The sequence below is a fragment of the Poeciliopsis prolifica genome, unplaced genomic scaffold (genome assembly GCF_027474105.1).
Source record: "Poeciliopsis prolifica strain line A6 unplaced genomic scaffold, Auburn_PproV2 SCAFFOLD050, whole genome shotgun sequence".
Taxonomy (NCBI): Eukaryota; Metazoa; Chordata; class Actinopteri; order Cyprinodontiformes; family Poeciliidae; genus Poeciliopsis; species Poeciliopsis prolifica.
The window spans coordinates 1,408,585-1,427,590 of record NW_026562425.1 but is presented as its reverse complement, the minus strand read 5'-3'; the positions used below and the strand labels follow the sequence as shown (position 1 = coordinate 1,427,590).

The 19,006-nt window shown below is 37.5% G+C and overlaps 1 protein-coding gene across 1 annotated transcript in view; it reads right to left on the bottom strand.

Annotated features, from left to right (window-relative positions):
• The window catches only part of LOC129377973 (piezo-type mechanosensitive ion channel component 2), a 107,559-nt gene that overhangs the window by 86,244 nt on the left and 2,309 nt on the right, over nucleotides 1–19,006 (bottom strand). The window contains exon 2 of the mRNA XM_055058194.1: nucleotides 6,276–6,371. Coding sequence (XP_054914169.1) covers nucleotides 6,276–6,371 — 96 coding nt within the window. The remainder of the gene's footprint in view (nucleotides 1–6,275; nucleotides 6,372–19,006) is intronic.

Here is a 19,006-nt window from a genome sequence, read left to right as displayed (position 1 = left end):
GTCTCTGATTCATTGTCAGAGAAGCAGAACCGGCTTTTATTCACCACTGATTTGGCTTCTGGTTTTGGTGACTGATGTCACCGCTTGACGTTTTGTTTTTAAACACCTACACTGTAAAAACGACTTTGAATAAGCATTTATTGTGTAGTTTCTAATGCAAATACCTTAGTTCGCTTGAACTAACTGTCAAATAACTTCAGCAAGATATAAAAGCTTATTTTAATTCAATAATTTCTTAATATGAATTTAAAAAGTACTAGTTGCACTGGTAGATCATTTTACTTATAACAAAATGGTTTTGTTATAAGTAACAAAACCGCTTTGTTACTTGGTTTTGTTACTTCTTTGTAAAATCAGTATTAACAAATTACTGACTGAAAACAAGCTCCATTTCTTGCTGCTAAGTTACTTAACAAGCAATTTTATCTAGTTTCTAGTGCAAATATATTAATATACTTGAATTGAGTCGCAGCTAAGGAATTAGAGAAAAAATAATTCCTTAATATTGATGGAAAAAGTACCAACTACATTAGAAGACAATTTCTCTTATAACAAGACATTTTCCCCAAGATGTAAGTGAAATAATCTGCCATTGGAACTTGTATTATTTTATCAATATTAAACATTTATTAACTTAAAACAAGCTTTTATATCTTGCTGAAAAGTTAGCTGTAAGTTAGTTTTGTCCTATTTCAAGTGTGACAAGATATTTTCACTAGAAACTAGACCAAAACTGCTTGGTAAGATTCTGTATTTCTGTAGTGTAAATATGCTGAATGAATTTGTTTCTTCCCTGATTACTGCAGGTAAAGAATCTGGGGGCAGGGAGCCGCCACAGCTGCTCACCACATGGCTGCTTTATGGTGCACCTACAGGTATTTGGGATGATTCTGGATAATTCCCAAGCAGAAAGCCGTTGAAGGTAAATAAAATGTTCATTTATGTTAATATTTACTGACAATTCTTAAAAAGTTTCAGGACTCTGTTTCAGTTGATGATTTACCATGATTAGATGATCAGACATTTCTGCTCTCTGCGATCCAGCGGTTAATAACGTGGCACTGATTTCTTCTCATTAAGTTTACAGCATCCGCATGGCGGAGTTTTACTGTGCAATATCCAGAGTAAATGGGGGCTCTACCGCTGAGCACACAGCTTCCAGAAACGCTCCCAACACTACAAACTCACAGAAACACTTTCCAAAATCACATTTACAGAGTGCAGAGAGACGAATGGACGGACGGATGGACGGATTTCCATAAATGTGAAATTTTATTTCACATTTAATGAAACCAGTGAAACCAATGAGACCAGTGAAACCAGTGAAACCAATGAAACCAGTGAAACCAGTGAAACCAATGAGACCAGTGAAACCAGTGAAACCAATGAGACCAGTGAAACCAGTGAAACCAATGAGACCAGTGAAACCAATGAAACCAGGAAAACCAGTGAAACCAGGGAAACCAGTGAAACCAGGGAAACCAGTGAAACCAATGAAACCAGTGAAACCAATGAAACCAGGAAAACCAGTGAAACCAGGGAAACCAGTGAAACCAGGGAAACCAGTGAAACCAATGAAACCAGTGAAACCAGTGAAACCAATGAAACCAGTGAAACCAATGAAACCAGTGAAACCAATGAAACCAATGAAACCAGTGAAACCAATGAAACCAATGAAACCAGTGAAACCAATGAAACCAGTGAAACCAATGAAACCAATGAAACCAATGAAACCAGGGAAACCAGTGAAACCAATGAAACCAATGAAACCAGTGAAACCAATGAAACCAATGAAACCAGTGAAACCAATAAAACCAAATCTTATAAATGTGAAATCTGTGAGTCTTGGTTGATTTCTAAATCTGCTCCAGCGCCTTTGGGCTCGTTTCCGCTCCTGTGAAGGCAGGTTGGTTTCCGGCGCTCTGGTTTCCCCTGAGAAGACGTTTCATAAGCTTCCTAACAGAAGCCATTGTTCAGATTTGCTCACACTGAGAACCGTTGACAGCATTCAACCCTAATACAGCTCCATAGTCTTCAGGGAAACAAATGGGTTTTTAATGCAATTTGTCTCAAATTAAAAATTCTGTGCCAGGCTTAACAAAATGGAGGAAAAGAGTCCTGTTAAAGTCAGAAAAGTATAACGAACGGGATTTAAAAAGCACAAACCTAAGACAATCATAAACACAATAAATCCACAAAAACATATTTATCAAAATATATACAGGAAAGCTTCTCTTGGTAAATCAGTCATGTTGGTGTTCATTTAACAAGGCACAGGATGTTTCTTAAAATGTTCCCAGTGTATTAGAGTAATAGTTCACATTTTGTTCCTCTCCAATGAGAATTAAATACCTTGAAGCCAAATAGCGCAGTTAAAACTGGAGTTAATATCCAAACAAGTTGTCTCTAAAGCCTCAGAAACCGACATGTCCTGGAGGACAAACTGCACTATTGTGGCTTTTTAAAGGACAATTTTACATTTAATAAATTATTCATGCCAAACATTTGGTTTAAATTAACCCAACAGATTTGACTGCTGCTCGTCCTTTAGGATCGGCAGGCGAAATGAAACAGACCATCAAAACCCAGCATTAAATTCACTTACATCCCAAAATAATTGAAACGGAGTGGGCTGTGTCTTCATCTCTTACTTTTTTATCATTCTGGTTACAGACAAAATATAGGAAAACAAAAACACAACCCAGTAAATTTTGATACTGAGGATTTTAAAGCTAATTAGAACTAACTAATTAGAAGCAACTTTTGTGAAAAAATAGGAATAATTTTACCACACTGTACGTTTGACTCTTATTTGAGAAATATTATTATGAACAATAAACTATTGCTACACTTACTTGTGCAACATTTCCAAACACTTTACCCATTGCCAGTAACTTCAATTAATGAAGTTTTAACCAAAAATGTATGAAACACAGAAACGCACCTACAATTTATGTTGAAGTGAGACCTCTTGTTGATACACAAGCTTTGTCTTTTAAATGTTATTTTCCATCTTCTGGTCCAGTGCTTTCTTATTTGTGTGTTTTTATGATGTAAAGCTACTTGGAACTGCTGTGTAGCTGAAATGTGCTCACAATGTGGTTGGTTGGTTGGTGGTTGGTTGGTTGGTTGGTTGGTTGGTTGGTTGGTTGGTTGGTTGGTTGGTTGGTTGGTTGGTTGGTTGGTTGGTTGGTTGGTTGGTTGGTTGGTTGGTGGTTGGTTGGTTGGTTGGTGGTTGGTTGGTTGGTTGGTTGGTTGGTTGGTTGGTTGGTTGGTTGGTTGGTTGGTTGGTTGGTTGGTTGGGTGTCAAACTCATTTTTAAAGCTGTTTTTTTTTGTGTGTGTGTGTGTTCCTTTTTTGAGCCCACTTTTATGGCCTCAATTTAGTTCCATAGAGATTTTTGACAGAAAAGAAACCCATAATTCCCACGGAAATAAAAGACACAAATAAGCCACGTGAAGCTTCAATACTACAAAAAAAGCCTTTAATCTGTGGTGATTATAACCAGAGATTATTGTCTTCAAAAACAAATATTTGGCTAAAATCCAGAGTTTATTGTGCAAGGCTGACATCACAGCCGTTTCCAGTCAGAAGTGTGTCCCAGACTGTGATCCTGTTTGCTGTACCTTCCTCACAGCGCCGTCTGTCATCCTGCGGGCCGTCCCTGATGACAGACAGCTGAGCCAGAGACAGATGGGATACAAGTCCGGACCGGCTGAACCCAGTCAGTGTGTCATGCTTCCCGGCGCTCTGGGTGTTTTACTGCTGCTGTTTTTGTGATCTGGACAGGGCAGGTAGATCACGTCAACAATAAATAAATCTAACAAAAATAAAGCGGAAACTTAGCCTTCCTCAGGCTAATCGTGTTGAATAGAAAACAAAAGATGAAGGTTTTTTTGTGTGACATGAGGCGAACCACAGAGTTTTTATATTAGTTTTCCAACTATGTTTTTTTCTGAGTGACTTCTTCTTTGTGGCTTGGCTTTCTACAAAACTGCTTTAGTTTTCAAAATTTATCCTTATTTAAATCTGTTAATAGTTAAGTTTTTCTATTTTAGTTTTATAAGAAAACAAAGAAACACCAGTTTATTTGGTTTGGATTTCTGGATCTGATTTAGACCTCATTCAATAAAATTTGTCTGAAAAGCAAAATAAATTGAAAAGGCATTAAAGGGGCAGTTCAGATTTTTTTGTAGTGGGATTTCTGTAGAGAGGTTTTGAGGAGTAAATATCTTAATACATCTTCATTTTGATCAAGCAAAGATAGTTTTTGGGATAATAATTAAATTGTACTATTTAATTTTCCTTTGGGAGCAACAAAACATTTTTGAATTGAATTTGAAATGACTACTTAATTTTCCCAATAGTAGAACCCTATTCTGGTGATATTATTTTACTGCCGGGCGACTTTATGCTTGTTACTAAATAAAAGAGAACTCTTAGGCTAATATCACTTGATTTTGAAGTGCAAATAAATAGAAGAATTTGCAAAACATGCTTGCCAAACAAGATGGCCGCCCTGGGAGTGGATGTTGCATCTTAATTTCCCCCAGCTGTGGGACAATAAAATTATTTTTTTTCCAAAAAGAAAAAAAAAATAAAATTACTATAAACTAACTATATGACTAGTGATGTTTATGTTCAGATACTCTTGAAGTCAACAGCTACCAGACAGGTGAGCATCCGGCTTTACAAGAAGCCTTTTCTCTTTAACTATTGATGAGGTTGTGAGTGGTCCACTTTCTCTCGTTTCTCTTTACTTCCTGCCTGTTATTTCAGCTGGAGTCGCGGAGACGAACCTCGGATTGTATGCTGCTTCCTCCGCCTCCGCCAATATGGTTTTATGTATTATTAAACACTGCATGCGGTCTCCTCCAGAAACCTGTGTTATTGCTGTGGAGGTCTGGGAGGTGTGCTGTTTAGTATTTTGCGGTGGAGGGCCAGCGGCTGCAATCCCACATTTATCATCTGTGAGGAGAACAGTCACCTCAGTCACTTCTCAAAAACCGCAGAAGTCCATTGTGATTCATACGTCTGCAGCCGACGAATACCTACAGCCCTGAAAGTTTGCTGTAGCAGCTTTAAAGAGCAAAAGGGTTGAGATATAACCTTCACATGGTCTGAATTAATTAATTATGCTCTTTAAACGTACACATTTATTGGATTTGCTAAATAAAACTAAATAGAAGAAGGAGAGAGCCTGAAGTATCCGTTTTTATGAAGCAGACTTCAGATCTTGAACTGACGGATCGAAGCGTTTTATCTGAGATCTGCCTGACAGCAGATCGTTTTTGTTATTACAGATGGACTCGTGCCTAGACTCACCAATATTACATTTCATGGGGCTAAACCATGTGCCAAATCCAACCTCATCACAGGGAAATTCACATCTCCTGCAGGAAAGGGCTGGTTTGTGTTACAGAGGACAACATTCAAACCAAAGCTAAACATTTAAAGGGGACCTATTTTTGCAAAATTCACATTTTGCATGTTTTTGTGCTTCCATTTTGGGTCTCAACTGCTTCTGAAAAACAACCCAAGTTTTTAAAGTCACCACACATCTGGGTTTTGGCAATAAGTTGATGTTTGTCCGGGAAAATAAGCCACTTGAAAAACCTCCAGATTGTTAAATCTCATTCAAGAGGCGCTGCGCCGTTACCTAGCAACCCCAGCGGAACTCCCCCATCACCTAGCAACCCCAGCGGAACTCCCCCGTCACCTAGCAACCCCAGCGGAACTCCCCCGTCACCTAGCAACCCCAGCGGAACTCCCCCGTCACCTAGCAACCCCAGCGGAACTCCCCCGTCACCTAGCAACCCCAGCGGAACTCCCCCGTCACCTAGCAACCCCAGCCAGATAATTTGGATTTAAAGTGACAAAAGGCCCAAAAAAGCTGAAAGAACTGACTTTACTTAAATCTCATTATCCAAGAACGATTTTGTGCAAAATAAAATGCAACTAAAATGCTTTGTTCAAATGAAGTCTGTTTATATAGGACATTAAGAGCTTTAAATCGTAAAAACACAAAAATAAAAAGTAATAAAAACATCACACAGTCATCAATTGAGAAACCAGCAACAAAAATTATATTTTGTCGACCATCAATCACCAATACACATAAAATATGTTCATCAGTGTTCCAGTGAGCCGTTTTGCAGTTTTCTTGACGTTTATTCCAGATGTGTGACGCATAGAAGCTGAATAGATCTATCCTGACCTGTAACAGGTGACCTTTAAAAACTCGGCCTGAAGCAGAAATTGAAAGCAGATCTCACCTTGCATTGTTGTGCTTGTCGGCTCGGGGAAGAGCGGAAGAAGCAGGAGATAGATGAGGTAGACGAGGGACAGGATATTGTACCTGAAGAGGCAAGCTGCAAAACAAATGCAGAAAATTTGATCAGAATAAAGAAAAGTTGGCTGTGGTAATAAAACAACAGAATCTTTGAGTGGACCACTCCAAACACACACAAGGCTATTCATCTCATCACATAAAAAATGACAAGAAGCCATAATGTTCAAGACCTTGTGTTTGATTTTGAAGCTAAATTAGTTCCTGGATGTCCTGGAGTCGCATTTGCACCTTTCTGATCTCTAAAAAATTTGGTTTGTATGTAGGCCTGTCGCAATAAACAATAAACAATAAATCGCACGATAAATTAAAACCATCAACCTCATTTAATCATCATCATCAATTAATCGCTCAGCATCGTGACAGGCCTATATGTATGACATTAATATTTTTAAATTAAAGGAATCTGACACAGTTCAATCAACCAGCAAAATTTTGATTATTGTAAACAACTACAAACCCTGTCCATGTTTTACTCTGCACAGTTACTGCATGTTTGTATGGATGTACTTGAAGTCACCAGGTTTTATTTTGTAGCATTCTATAAAAGTGCTTCCATGAACAAAATTTGCACTAGTTTTATGTCTTTAACTTTACAGTACTGTACTGAAGCCTTGTTCCCTCTTCTAAAACAAATAAATGATCTTAGATTTTGTCTTAATCACCCTATTTGACAGAAAGTTACTTTTACGTATTATTTTCTTCCACTATGAAAATGTTCAGAAAAATCTCTCCACATATAGTAATTTTACATGTTATCAAAATCATATTTAAATATTTCTGTCTTCATATTCACAACCTTCCATATACAGTTGCATTAAAACAAAGAAAAACAAACAAGTGAAAAAATGGCACATTTCATACATTCAATATGTTTGTCAGGTCAGATGTAAATTCAGAGAGAATGGTTTCGATATGAAGAATCTATTTTCTGATATTCAATTTAATTTGGTTGTAAAGATTAAACTTAAAAACAAAAAAATTGAGAAATCAGTAAATTTGTAAATATTAAAGGTGTAACATTACACAAAATCACTGTTTGGTATTATCTATGTAAGCTTCTAAGATAAATAGACACTTTTGCAAACTATTTTTTAATTTCCGAAATTAAATTTATTTTTATTATGTACTAAAATGTAATAAAGTATTAAGTCCAGAACTAAGATTTGGTTGGACGTTTTTCAGTAAATTAAAGTTTAAGCATAAATATATTGTGCAACAAAACATGGAAACAGTCAATGTTATTGTTGAGATATTTTAAATAAAACTGCATATATTTGTGAAGAAGAACTTATGAGTTACTTTGTTGTTGTTTTGATGTTTCGACAGCCGAATGCCCCAGTTGCACCTGAATGCAGCACGCTTCTGGGAGCAAAAAACGCTGTCAAAACAGGAAGAACAAAATTCTGCTGCTGAAACCAGGAGAGTTTAAAAACTGGTAAAGTATTTGTGTGTAGAAATGTTTAGCATACATCCAAAATGAGCGTTTGAGTTGGAAATATCGAGAGAACTTAGCCCAATAAAAGCAATAAATGTATCACGTAAACTCAACAAAACTGACTGGCAAGACTGAGGCAGCCGTTTGTTTTCAATAAAAAAAAGAAATTGTGGTATCAATAAAAGATTCAAATTGACCTAATTATTGTTTGATCTGTCGTTGCCTGAGCCTGTGGCCCCATCTGGACCGATTATTCTCCCAGAAGGAAAACAAAAACAAGCCAACCACAATCAGCAACTCATCTAAAACCTTGTATTTGTGTTTATGCAGGGGGAAAAAACTGCATTCATGAGTTTCAAAATCAACAAAAGAAGCACAGGATTATGTTTTACAGATGTGTAACCATGAGTTATTTTATAAAATGGCTTCCACAAAGCAAATATTTAAAGGCAGCAATGAATTCAGGAGTCTGTTGTTGAGTTTCAGGCAGGATGAGGAACGTTTGAGTGAAAATGTCACTGGATTCACAGATATGTGAAACCTGATCAGTGCGCACCATGCGAGTCACCTAGAACACATTAACACATTTGTGAGGTTGAATCCAAAACTCTGTAGGAGAAAAAAATAGATATTTTTCAAGATTAAGGTTTAATATTTACTGAATGGATTAAAATACACATTTGTAACTTAGATATAAATTGTTGTGCATATCAATGTGACCAGAGAGTCATGTAAGGAGAAAATGTCAAACATGTATGAAAAAGAAGAAATTTGGCAAATAAAAACTTTTAAATTTCACATCAACCTTCAGTTGTACAAGCTGAGATTTTACAGTTTTACATTTATTTGCTCACTCATTTTCTACACCGGATCAATGAGATAGTGGGTTGTAAAAGGTCAAAGCAGTGAAAGGACAAAACACACACACATGCCCACAGGAACTAAAAACCACCAATTAAGGCTTAACGAGGCTTTTTGTATGCAGGAGTTTCCGGAAAAGCAAAAGATTTTAATCAATTACCTATTTCCATTAAAAAATATGAATACTTTGTCTTTTATCTGCACATTTTTCAAAAAGTGGAGCTGTTTTTTTTTTTTAACTCACATAGTGAAACATGATGCTGCAAATAAAAAGATGATATTTAAATTAGCGAGTAAAGGTTGTTGGCATTCAGTTGAATTTTGGATGCACTTCGGTTCATCCATCATACAGTTTGCAGCAGAAACACAAAAAAATTATCACCAACTAAATTATCTAACATTCTGGAATGTAAAATAATTGGCTAAAAAAGGAAAAGGAATTATATTTAAGGAATTATACGTCATCTTTGTTTGATCATTCTGTGGAGGGAAAACATAAAATCATTCTGCACTTCTAAAAGAATCAGTTTGCAAATATGCAAATTGGCCTAGTTAAAGAAAATGCTTTCAGATTTTAACATGCATTGGAGTGAGAAGTTTGACTGAAAGAGAGAGAACCTGAGATGGAAAGGATTATTACAATCAATATGAAGGGTGGCAGAACACGTCGGCTGACTCTACAATTTGGAGCGAAACAAAATGGGAAGTGTCCTGCTGGACAAAGAAAGACGTCAAAGTGTTAGAATAAAAAAAAACTCAAAGCAATGTTTGAGGAAAATAATAATAGAAAGGCACAACAAAGATGGGCGGGTGGAAACAGGAGCTAAAATGTAAGAAATAAACTGAAACAAATGTGATTTAGGTTCAGAAATACAAAAAACACCTACGCAGAAAAACATCAAGGCTGAAGTGGATTGAAGAGAAGCAGCCATATGTTTGGGGCGACTGGATGAGAAAGGAAATGTGGTTTAAATATTTATTGGCCAAGGAGATGATCTAAGAAAGTTTGTTTGGGTTCCACCCCAATGAAACAAGGTAGGAAAATAAATCCCTGGCCATCAAAGCTACACGTCAGGTAAGCGAGGTGGAGTCTGTGCCCACTGCAGCCAGTTGAAGTCAATTATTTTTATTTATGTAGCTCCAGGTCATAACAACCGTCGTCCTTAAGAAACAAACTGAAACTATGACATGATTTGTTGCAGACTCGTTTGCAGAGCTCAACTTGTGCAGGTGTTCAATTTCCAACGCAAACGCAAGCGATTGCTTCATGGAGGCGTGGATTTTACCCAGTCGCTGAGGTTTCCTCTTACTCCGATGTCATTGCTAAAGCGACAGGCAGCCTCCGATTCCAAAACGATGCAGAAAACCAAAGCCGTCGTTCACAACTTCTCCTTCTATTCGCCGGCTGAAATTCTACCTGACGAAGTCCAAGTACATGGGAGAAATCCCAGAGAGCGGAGATGAGAATCGGGCGACATTAAGGATTAATTTTGCAATATCAGTTTTTTAAAGATCAATTTGTGGGGCAAAAATATATTTAATTAATGATTTTCTATTTTTTTTTTATAGCTGGGAGTAAACTTACCGTCAAGTTGAGAGTGATCAGGTGAGCAGAGTGACAAGTCTGACTGAGAAACAGCTTAGAGATATCGAAGTGTACTTGAATAAAATCTGGTTACTTTTGTCTGAATTAATCAAATGTTTATATTTTCCTCGACCACAATGAAAATCTCTCAAGCCCCAAGATTTACGCTGCAAAAACACAAAATCCCACCAAGTAATTTTGATATTGTTTCTCGTAGAAAAATCTCAGCACACTTGGAATAAGAGTAAACTAACTTGCAAGGAGCTTTTCAGGAAGATATAGGAGCTTGTTTTACATTAATCAATACTTAACACTGATTTTAAAAGGCACTACATTCACTGGCAGATCATTTAAATTATAGCAAGAAAAAATGTCTTGTTGTGGTAAAATAATCTGCCAGTTGCTCTCGTACTTTTACAGAAATATTAAGAAATTATTTATTTAAAACATCATTTTACTTAAATGACCTTCCTAATAGAAACTAAACCAAAATCACTTGGTAAGATTTTGAGTTTTTCCAGTGCAGATTATTTTTTCTTCAACTCAAAGGCGACTTTCTATAGAGGTTGCTTCAAAAATCTACTTTCTGGTCACTTATTTAAAGGATTAAATTCATATAATGGGAAAATTGTTTTGTTACAAGTAAAATAGTACTTTTCACTTCAATATTAATTAATCTTTGACTTTAAAAAAAGCTCCTATATCTTTACTTTTAAGTTAGTTTTGTCTTATTTCAAGATATTTGCCCTAGAAACTACATCAAAAATACTTGGTAAGATTTTGCGTTTTTGCAGTGCAACATTTTCGATTCCAAATTTACACCTGAAAATTGTTATCAATTCCCATAAAATCCCATTTTTGAGTCAAACGCTTCGCGAGGCAAAGACAGAAGATTATTTCCTCTCCAAGCGATTTGATTAATAGCTACATAAAACAGTGTGACGATTAAACGGTTTATGGTGTCGCCACGCTGCGCTGACTTCTAAAACAAAAACAAATCATGCATGAAAGCAAATGTTGCATGTTGGCTCTGAATTAAATTAGGACCCCTGCACATTACACTTTACAAACAGAGGCATGAAGGATGTCTTTTAGTCTCTGTGATGAAAGTTAAAACACCTTAGAGCAAACATGGCTTCTAAAACGCATTAATTGATGTATTGATCCTCAATCCACCTCATTTCCTGGGTCCAGCTCCCATCAGTGCTGACTGCAGGTTTTTACCGGTTAAACAGCTCACATCTCCTCATTGAGTGTCAATTAACACTTGCAGAATCTACCACACCACAAACATATTTCTTCTTCCTTCTCCCTGAATGACTCAAGCTGCGCACTGGCACAAAATCATGGTTTCAATTACAGGTTAGACCTCAAAGCAAGCAGAAAATATGGCATGAACACTTTTTAGGTCAGGCAGCGAGGAAGGCAGCACACAGCGACTCTGTGTAGCATGTGGACACTCAGTCTGACCTCCTGACATTCGTCTTTGCCGTTATATCAACAAGCTCGGAGTTTACAACCGAGTCGGCCGCACGAGTTATCGTCGAAGTCGAGCCGAACTACTGAAAAATTACACTTAACTGCTGAAAACGGTGCTTTTATTTATCTTTGCGCAGTCAATGGAGCCATTCATTGACATTTGACTTGGCTCCGGCTTTTCCCTTGGTGCCGAAATAAGTGCACCTCCTGCTTTTCTCCACGCTCAGATACAAGCCGAAGGAAAACTAACAAAAGTTTGATAAATGGCAGAAGGAGGGGTGCAATGTTTTTGCAAGACGCAAACATCTGCAGATTATCTCCGAGATCGGTTTCAGCTGCGCAAGACGGCATGATATGCCAAACAGAGAAACCACTTAATGATTATTGTTTATCAGATTCCTTTTGTATCTTTTTCAGAGGCAGGAAGTCGAGATTTTCTCGCTGGAATGCTGGAAGAGGGAGTGAAACTTTTTCCTTTTGTCCAACAGCCTTCTGTCCTCCACCCTGCACGGTTTTAATAAATGTGGTATTAAACACAACGTCATTGCTGCCCATCTGCTTGTAGTTACAAATCTAAAGATGTTTGCATCCATTCTGTTTATTGTTTCTGATGGTAGGACTGTATTTAAAGGCCTTGCAGACACTTGACCGCAGCCTTCCTGACCGTTTGGCCGTTCGCACTATGACTCAACATCTGAGGATTTTTACGCCGAGTATGAAAATAAACCATCGTTTCTTTCAGACATCAGATTACAAGAAAAAAATTCCCATTCAATTCTGAATTTTGTCCTCTGGAGTTGAAGCTATTCTTACTGAAACACGAAACCTAAACACATAAAAATCCAAAGTAAAGTTGCATTTAGAGTCGGGATCAAGTGTTGTTATGAGAAGAAGCCTACATACGTGAAAAAAAGAGCACACAAGGTTGGAAGATAAGGCGATCCGGTGCCAGAAAGAACCGGGTACGGGGGAGATAACGCAGGAATCTACAGCTAATAAAGAGCATTCCACACCAAACGCCTCATCCGCACATAGAGGCTTTCTTTAAAGCCAAGTTCAGAGTTTGGTCCAATCCAACACCAGAATTTATTTTTTGATGTAAGAAAAAGAAACAAGATTGTGCATTGTTTCATTGCAACACTCCAATAATGATAATAAAATTAATAAGCATTAATACAAAATATCAATACAAATATGTAAAATAAAAAAATGAGTCTAGTCATCTTATGGCAATTATTGTTATGAACTAACATAAAACGCTTATAAGTTTTTCAGCCCTAAATGAAGGCGACACACAACGAGGTAAGGAAGGAAAGTAGGTCAAAACGATGTGAATGAAGTCTGAAAATATAAATATTTTATACTCTTATTTTGGTTTTTCCACAATAGTCCAGACCTGGAACCAAATTCTGGCCTTTTCCAGACATTTCCATACAACTTATTACATCAAAATATAAATCATTTGGAAAACCCACTATTTACAAATCTCAAAATTTACAGTAAGCAATAAAATATCACATGATGAAAACATAATCTGTGCCTTGCTGGAAATACAATAACGATTAAATTAATTCTGTGTGAATGCTCTCATTAAATATGTTTCAGAAAACTTAAATACAAACTTCTTCTTATCAAGCACCTCTTCTATTTAATGAATCCCACTTCATCTCCATCACTGCTTCCTCCATCCTCTTTATCCGCTTTGTTGCGTTTTTCTCCTGAACGTTTGAAGACACGTCCCACCTCAGACGAGACGTTTGGGAAAGCGAACGCTCACAATTACTCTCTGCACTCCCGAACTCTGCCGGTAAACACATAAACAGCGGCCTGTTTGATCGGGAAAACTGTAATTGTGAGACGGAGTGTGTGTTGGCAGAGGCGATTGTGTACACAACGGCGGCGCAGTTTCAATAGAGGTGCTGTCAGACAGGCGACACGAAACGCCGACTCTGTAACGTCAGCAGACGGCTCAGTCACTCGCGGCTGAAAAGCAGCAGTTTGCAACATACGCTGCACACATCAACGTATACAGAGACGGTAATGAAGGTGTCTGAAGCCACATAACGGCTGCTGGAGTTTTCTTTTGTTTGCTTATGTAGCGTAGAAAAGAGAATAAATCATTTTGACAACATAGTTCACTGCAAAAACACAAAAAGTATTTTTGGTCTAGCTGAGAGCTTAAATGATTAATCGCGATTAATCGATTTTTGAAATAATTGTTAGCTAATTTAGTAATCGATTAACTGCTACAGACTCCAAAAATACTAAAAAAATAAAAACCCTGCATATTCAGAGCAGTAAGCAAGCCAAAACAATATATATAAATTATCTATAAAAAGATGTTTTACCCTAAACTCCTCAAGTGGGATAGATTTAGCTTCACCATTTCAAGCATGCAAAAGGAATGCATGCTTGCCAATAAAATGATTCTTTTCTTTGTAAATATTTTAACGTACTTCTAATCATGTATAAAAAGGTTTGAGTAATTAAATAAAAAATCTGTAGAATGAGCCAATTTTTTATCCGATTAATCTATTAATCATCAGAATATTTTACTGAAAAATTGGTTACTAAAATAATCGTCAGGCGCAGTTTTGCCTTGAAATACGACAAAACTAACTTACAAGTAACTTTTCAGGAAGCAGCTAATTTTAAGCCAATAATTCCTTAATATTGATGAAAAAGTGTCAGTTCCACCGGCAGATTATTTTCCTTCTGATGTGGGAAAACAGTTTTGTTATAAGTGAAATAATCTGCCAGTGGAACTAGTACTTTTTCAAATGATTATTAAGGCGTTATTGGCTTATACAAAGTTTCTTGCGAGTTAGTTTTATTTCAAGTGTACCATGAACTTCACCAAAAATAATTGGTAAGCTTTTGTGTTTGCAAAAGCTTTCATTTCAATCCTAATGTGCTTCCTTTTCGAGCTCTTTCATGACATTTCCATCATCCTGTCGGTGGCCGGCTCACAGCTGCAGAGCATGACAAAACCTCATTGGCACTTTGAAGAACAAAAAACATAAAATATTAAAGGTATGTTTACGATAAAAGGGAAAGGCAATTCTTCTCTCCCTAACAACCGCATTATTAATTCATACTGTTAAAACGACTTTCCACGAATTAATGGAGACAACGCATGGACCCACAATTGCTTTTGGAAATAAAGGGCACGTCAGCCTGTCAAACGATGCATTACGGTTCCACTGAGTGGGTCTTATCTATAGAAAGCATGCTGTTAGCTGTAAAAGTGCGGCGCGCAGACACCGCGCTGGAACCTCAGTGGCAGTTCGGCGCTAATCATTCCTCACTTGCGGCCGACCGCAGGATTACAGCAGTGAGTAAACTGCATTTAAGTTTATTCAGAAGCTACCGTACCGACTGCTTGGCACCCGCAGAAAACGTGTAATATTTCCTTTTACTGCAGTGGCAGAATCACGTATTTAACATTTAAAACTTTAAATTCAAGCCCATTTGTGAAAGACATCTAATATAGCCAAGCCTGTCAGAATAAACAATTAGTTGCTTAACAAATGAAAGCCATCATAATCCATTTACTTTATAGTTTCAATAGTAATTGTTCATTTTTCAAAATGTCTTCCAGTGTTTAGTGTTCTTTACAAATTTAGAGTTTATTGATATATAAAAGGGTGAACTTGTGTTAATTTGACATTATCAATATAATGCTTGAAAATGGTCTCAAAACAACATCATTGTTCATAGCAAAAATTTTGGGGCAATTTATAGTCCATCAAAATTTGCTTTCATGACAAGTAGGCCTGTCACGATAAACAATAAATCAATTAATCGCACAATAAATTGAATCTACCTCTTCTAATCATCGGATTTAACGTTTCTTACGGTCTTTTTCTCTTTCTATTGATGGTGCTGAATGAAAAAAGGCTCAACTCCGGTGCTCTCCACTGACCCTCCCCTCCTTAGGATAATGCCCAGAGCGCGCTACAAGATCTTAGGTCTGTCTGCCGATTGTCGCCCCAAACCTTAGAGGCCACAGTCTAGCCACAGAAATCCCAGGTATAACGGTTCGATTGGTTCAATCGGTTTGATTGTGCTATGTGGTGTCCAACATTGGGCACAAAATAATGGCCACAAGTCCAGTTAACTTATTTTAAAACCAGGCATGAATCAATGCTTTACTACAATCTACTTGCAATGCATGTGGCTAGAGTCAGTCCTGACTGAATGAATATCATTACAACCTATTTATGTCATGTTTATCAACTGTGGCAGCAGTTTCGTTCCAACTCCTCCCCTTGTCATTTCTAGATTTTTTGCACAAAATAAACATTCATGTTGTTTCCACATATCATCTCCAATGTCCGCCTGACTTCGGGTTGCGCCATGTTGGCTGTTTGGGATTCCCCTCCGTAATTTCCCCTCAGGAAGCATGGAGGGGAATCCGCGCTTTCTGATTGGCTACCTGTCACATTCACCAGGCTGCGTTAACAGTCTTGATTTAGATCAGCGTGGCCACAACGATCTACCATAACACACCACACACACTACAGGATGATCGGTTACAAAATCACAAGCAACAATCTAAGAACGGCCAACGATCTCAGAGTGTCCATTTTGTTTATCAGTTCCAGTGTTAAATGTTCTTTTGAAAATAAAGTGCATCTATCTCCGGCAGGAAATCGCATGCATTATTACATCATTTCCATTAAATCTGTTTAAAATGGTCTTCAAACAATATTATCGTTTATCACAGTAATTATTGAGACAATTAATTGCTCAGCAAAATTTGTTATTGTGACAGGCCTAATGACAAGTCTAGTTTTAACTAGTATGGCAATGTCAGTGTCAAATTTATTTACATCAAAGTTGATGTCAAACATGTTGCACTGAAATGCTGCACAGCATTAATGATAAAAGTGATTGCATTAGAAGAGATTAAATCTATTAAACAAACATTGAAAAATAGGAAAATGTGCCATAATTTCATGACTTTCCAAAAACCTTTTCAAAATTTTCTGTCATTCAAGAGAATTCTTACTTAAAATCAAGAGAATTATGGACAATTTTGAGCATCTTCTTTATGAAACAGCTTTACAGCAACACTGTTATCAGCTAGTCTTCTACAGAGCCGCTGTAATACAGACTGCTACTGGAGAGCCTTCCTGCCAGCAGCCATCTGAATATGAGTTACAGCAACATTTAGTTTCCCTTTGAGGTTAATGGGGTATTTTTGAACTGAAACGTGTCCAAGTCTGGTTTTGGTTCACAACTGAGCACATTATGATCAGAAAATGTATAATTTGACATTTTATCATTGCAGGCTGTGGTTAAGTTAAGGGTAAAATTAGGGTTAGGCATCAGGTTTGGGTTTGGTTTGCAGCTTTTCCTCAGTCGCTCTGCTGCATTTCTCAAAACAATCTCCAAACACACAGCTGAGAATGGAGCCGAAAGATAATAATGTTCATAAATGCTCAAAGAACAAACAAAATCAACCTTCCTTCATGTCCGTCTCAGTCCAATCCAATCACTTCATGGTCATCTTCTGAACAGGGCAACGATATGAGGACTTTAATCAGTCAATATCAATAATTATTGATACTTTTTTTTGTTTTAAATATCTGAAATGTTGCCGTGACCTTGACTCAGTTTTTCACTCCATGATGTTGTTTTATTTTTAAAGGTACAGTGGAGAAACTTTAAACTGCTGCTGCGTCAGTGACTCGACATGGAGTTGCTAGGAAACCACAGAGTGAGCGAGTTGCTAGGTAACCAAAGAGTGAGCGAGTTGCTAGGTAACTAAAGAGTGAACGAGTTGCTAGGTAACTAAAGAGTGAGCGAGTTGCTAGGTAACTAAAGAGAGAGCGAGTTGCTAGGTAACCAAAGAGTGAGCGAGTTGCTAGGTAACCAAAGAGTGAGCGAGTTGCTAGGTAACCAAAGAGTGAGCGAGTTGCTAGGTAACCAAAGAGTGAGCGAGTTGCTAGGTAACTAAAGAGTGAGCGAGTTGCTAGGTAACTAAAGAGTGAGCGAGTTGCTAGGTAACCAAAGAGTGAGCGAGTTGCTAGGTAACTAAAGAGTGAGCGAGTTGCTAGGTAACTAAAGAGTGAGCGAGTTGCTAGGTAACCAAAGAGTGAGCGAGTTGCTAGGTAACCAAAGAGTGAGCGAGTTGCTAGGTAACTAAAGAGTGAGCGAGTTGCTAGGTAACTAAAGAGTGAGCGAGTTGCTAGGTAACTAAAGAGTGAGCGAGTTGCTAGGTAACTAAAGAGTGAGCGAGTCAGTTGTTACAACCAACCTTGCTTAGTTAGCCATGAACAGTTGAGCATCGAAAGCTTTTCCTCTGCCTACATTTCCCAGAATCCTGTGCTGTTCTGGATTGGAGGTTAGTGGTATTATTGAATATTCTATCAGATGTATTAACTATAATATTGATCACTACCACCATATATTTTGTTACTGATTTATTGCCCAGCCGTTCCTCTGAATGACTGTCTTTAGTTTTTTAGCGTTCAAATTCATCACCACCTTTGCAAAACGCTGACATGTATGTACAGACGTCTTTTCACCTTTCGCTTAATTACCGCATGTTCACTATTAGACAAAAGATTAACGTGTCTTTACATCTTTTTACAAGCACAAACCTGGCAACCTTTCAGGAGTTTTATACATCTTTAGAAACTATTTTGTTGTTTCTGTATAAACTTTAAATCCTTGTTTGAAAAACTACAAGCCAGGAAAATAAAAAAGCAACCAGAGTGAATCATCGTCCACGTCTGCATAGCAAAGGAGTGAATCAGGCAGAAAGCTTCAATAGCAGCAACAGTAACAAACTTATTAGATAATAAAGCGGACTCCTGTACAGTAAACCAGGGGAATGTGAAACAGCAGTGAAAACACTGTCAGTGTCTTGTAAATGTTAATTAATAACAGAAACACTGTCAGCTGCTTAATTACTAACAACAGCAATGAGAAGCTAACCAACAAAACCACTTTGACAAATTGCAGAAATCACTTTGGCTTTTAGAACAGCAGAATAAGTCAGCAGCATCTGACAACTATCATTAACTTTGTGCAAAACCTATTGAGACAAAACAATATAGTGTGATTCTAGCCTGAGGCGGTTCGAGACGCGTTCTGTAGGATTGTGCAACCATCTACGCTCAGATGCATGTTTTTCTTTCTTCCAGGTGAAGGTTGAAGTGATGCTGGTTTTTGTGGCTGCGCAGTCTGTTTTGGCGGGGGGCGATTATGACAGATGACCCTCCAGCTTCCTGAGGTCAAACTAAAAAAACGCTCTGAAAAACTGAACTAACTGCACTTTTAT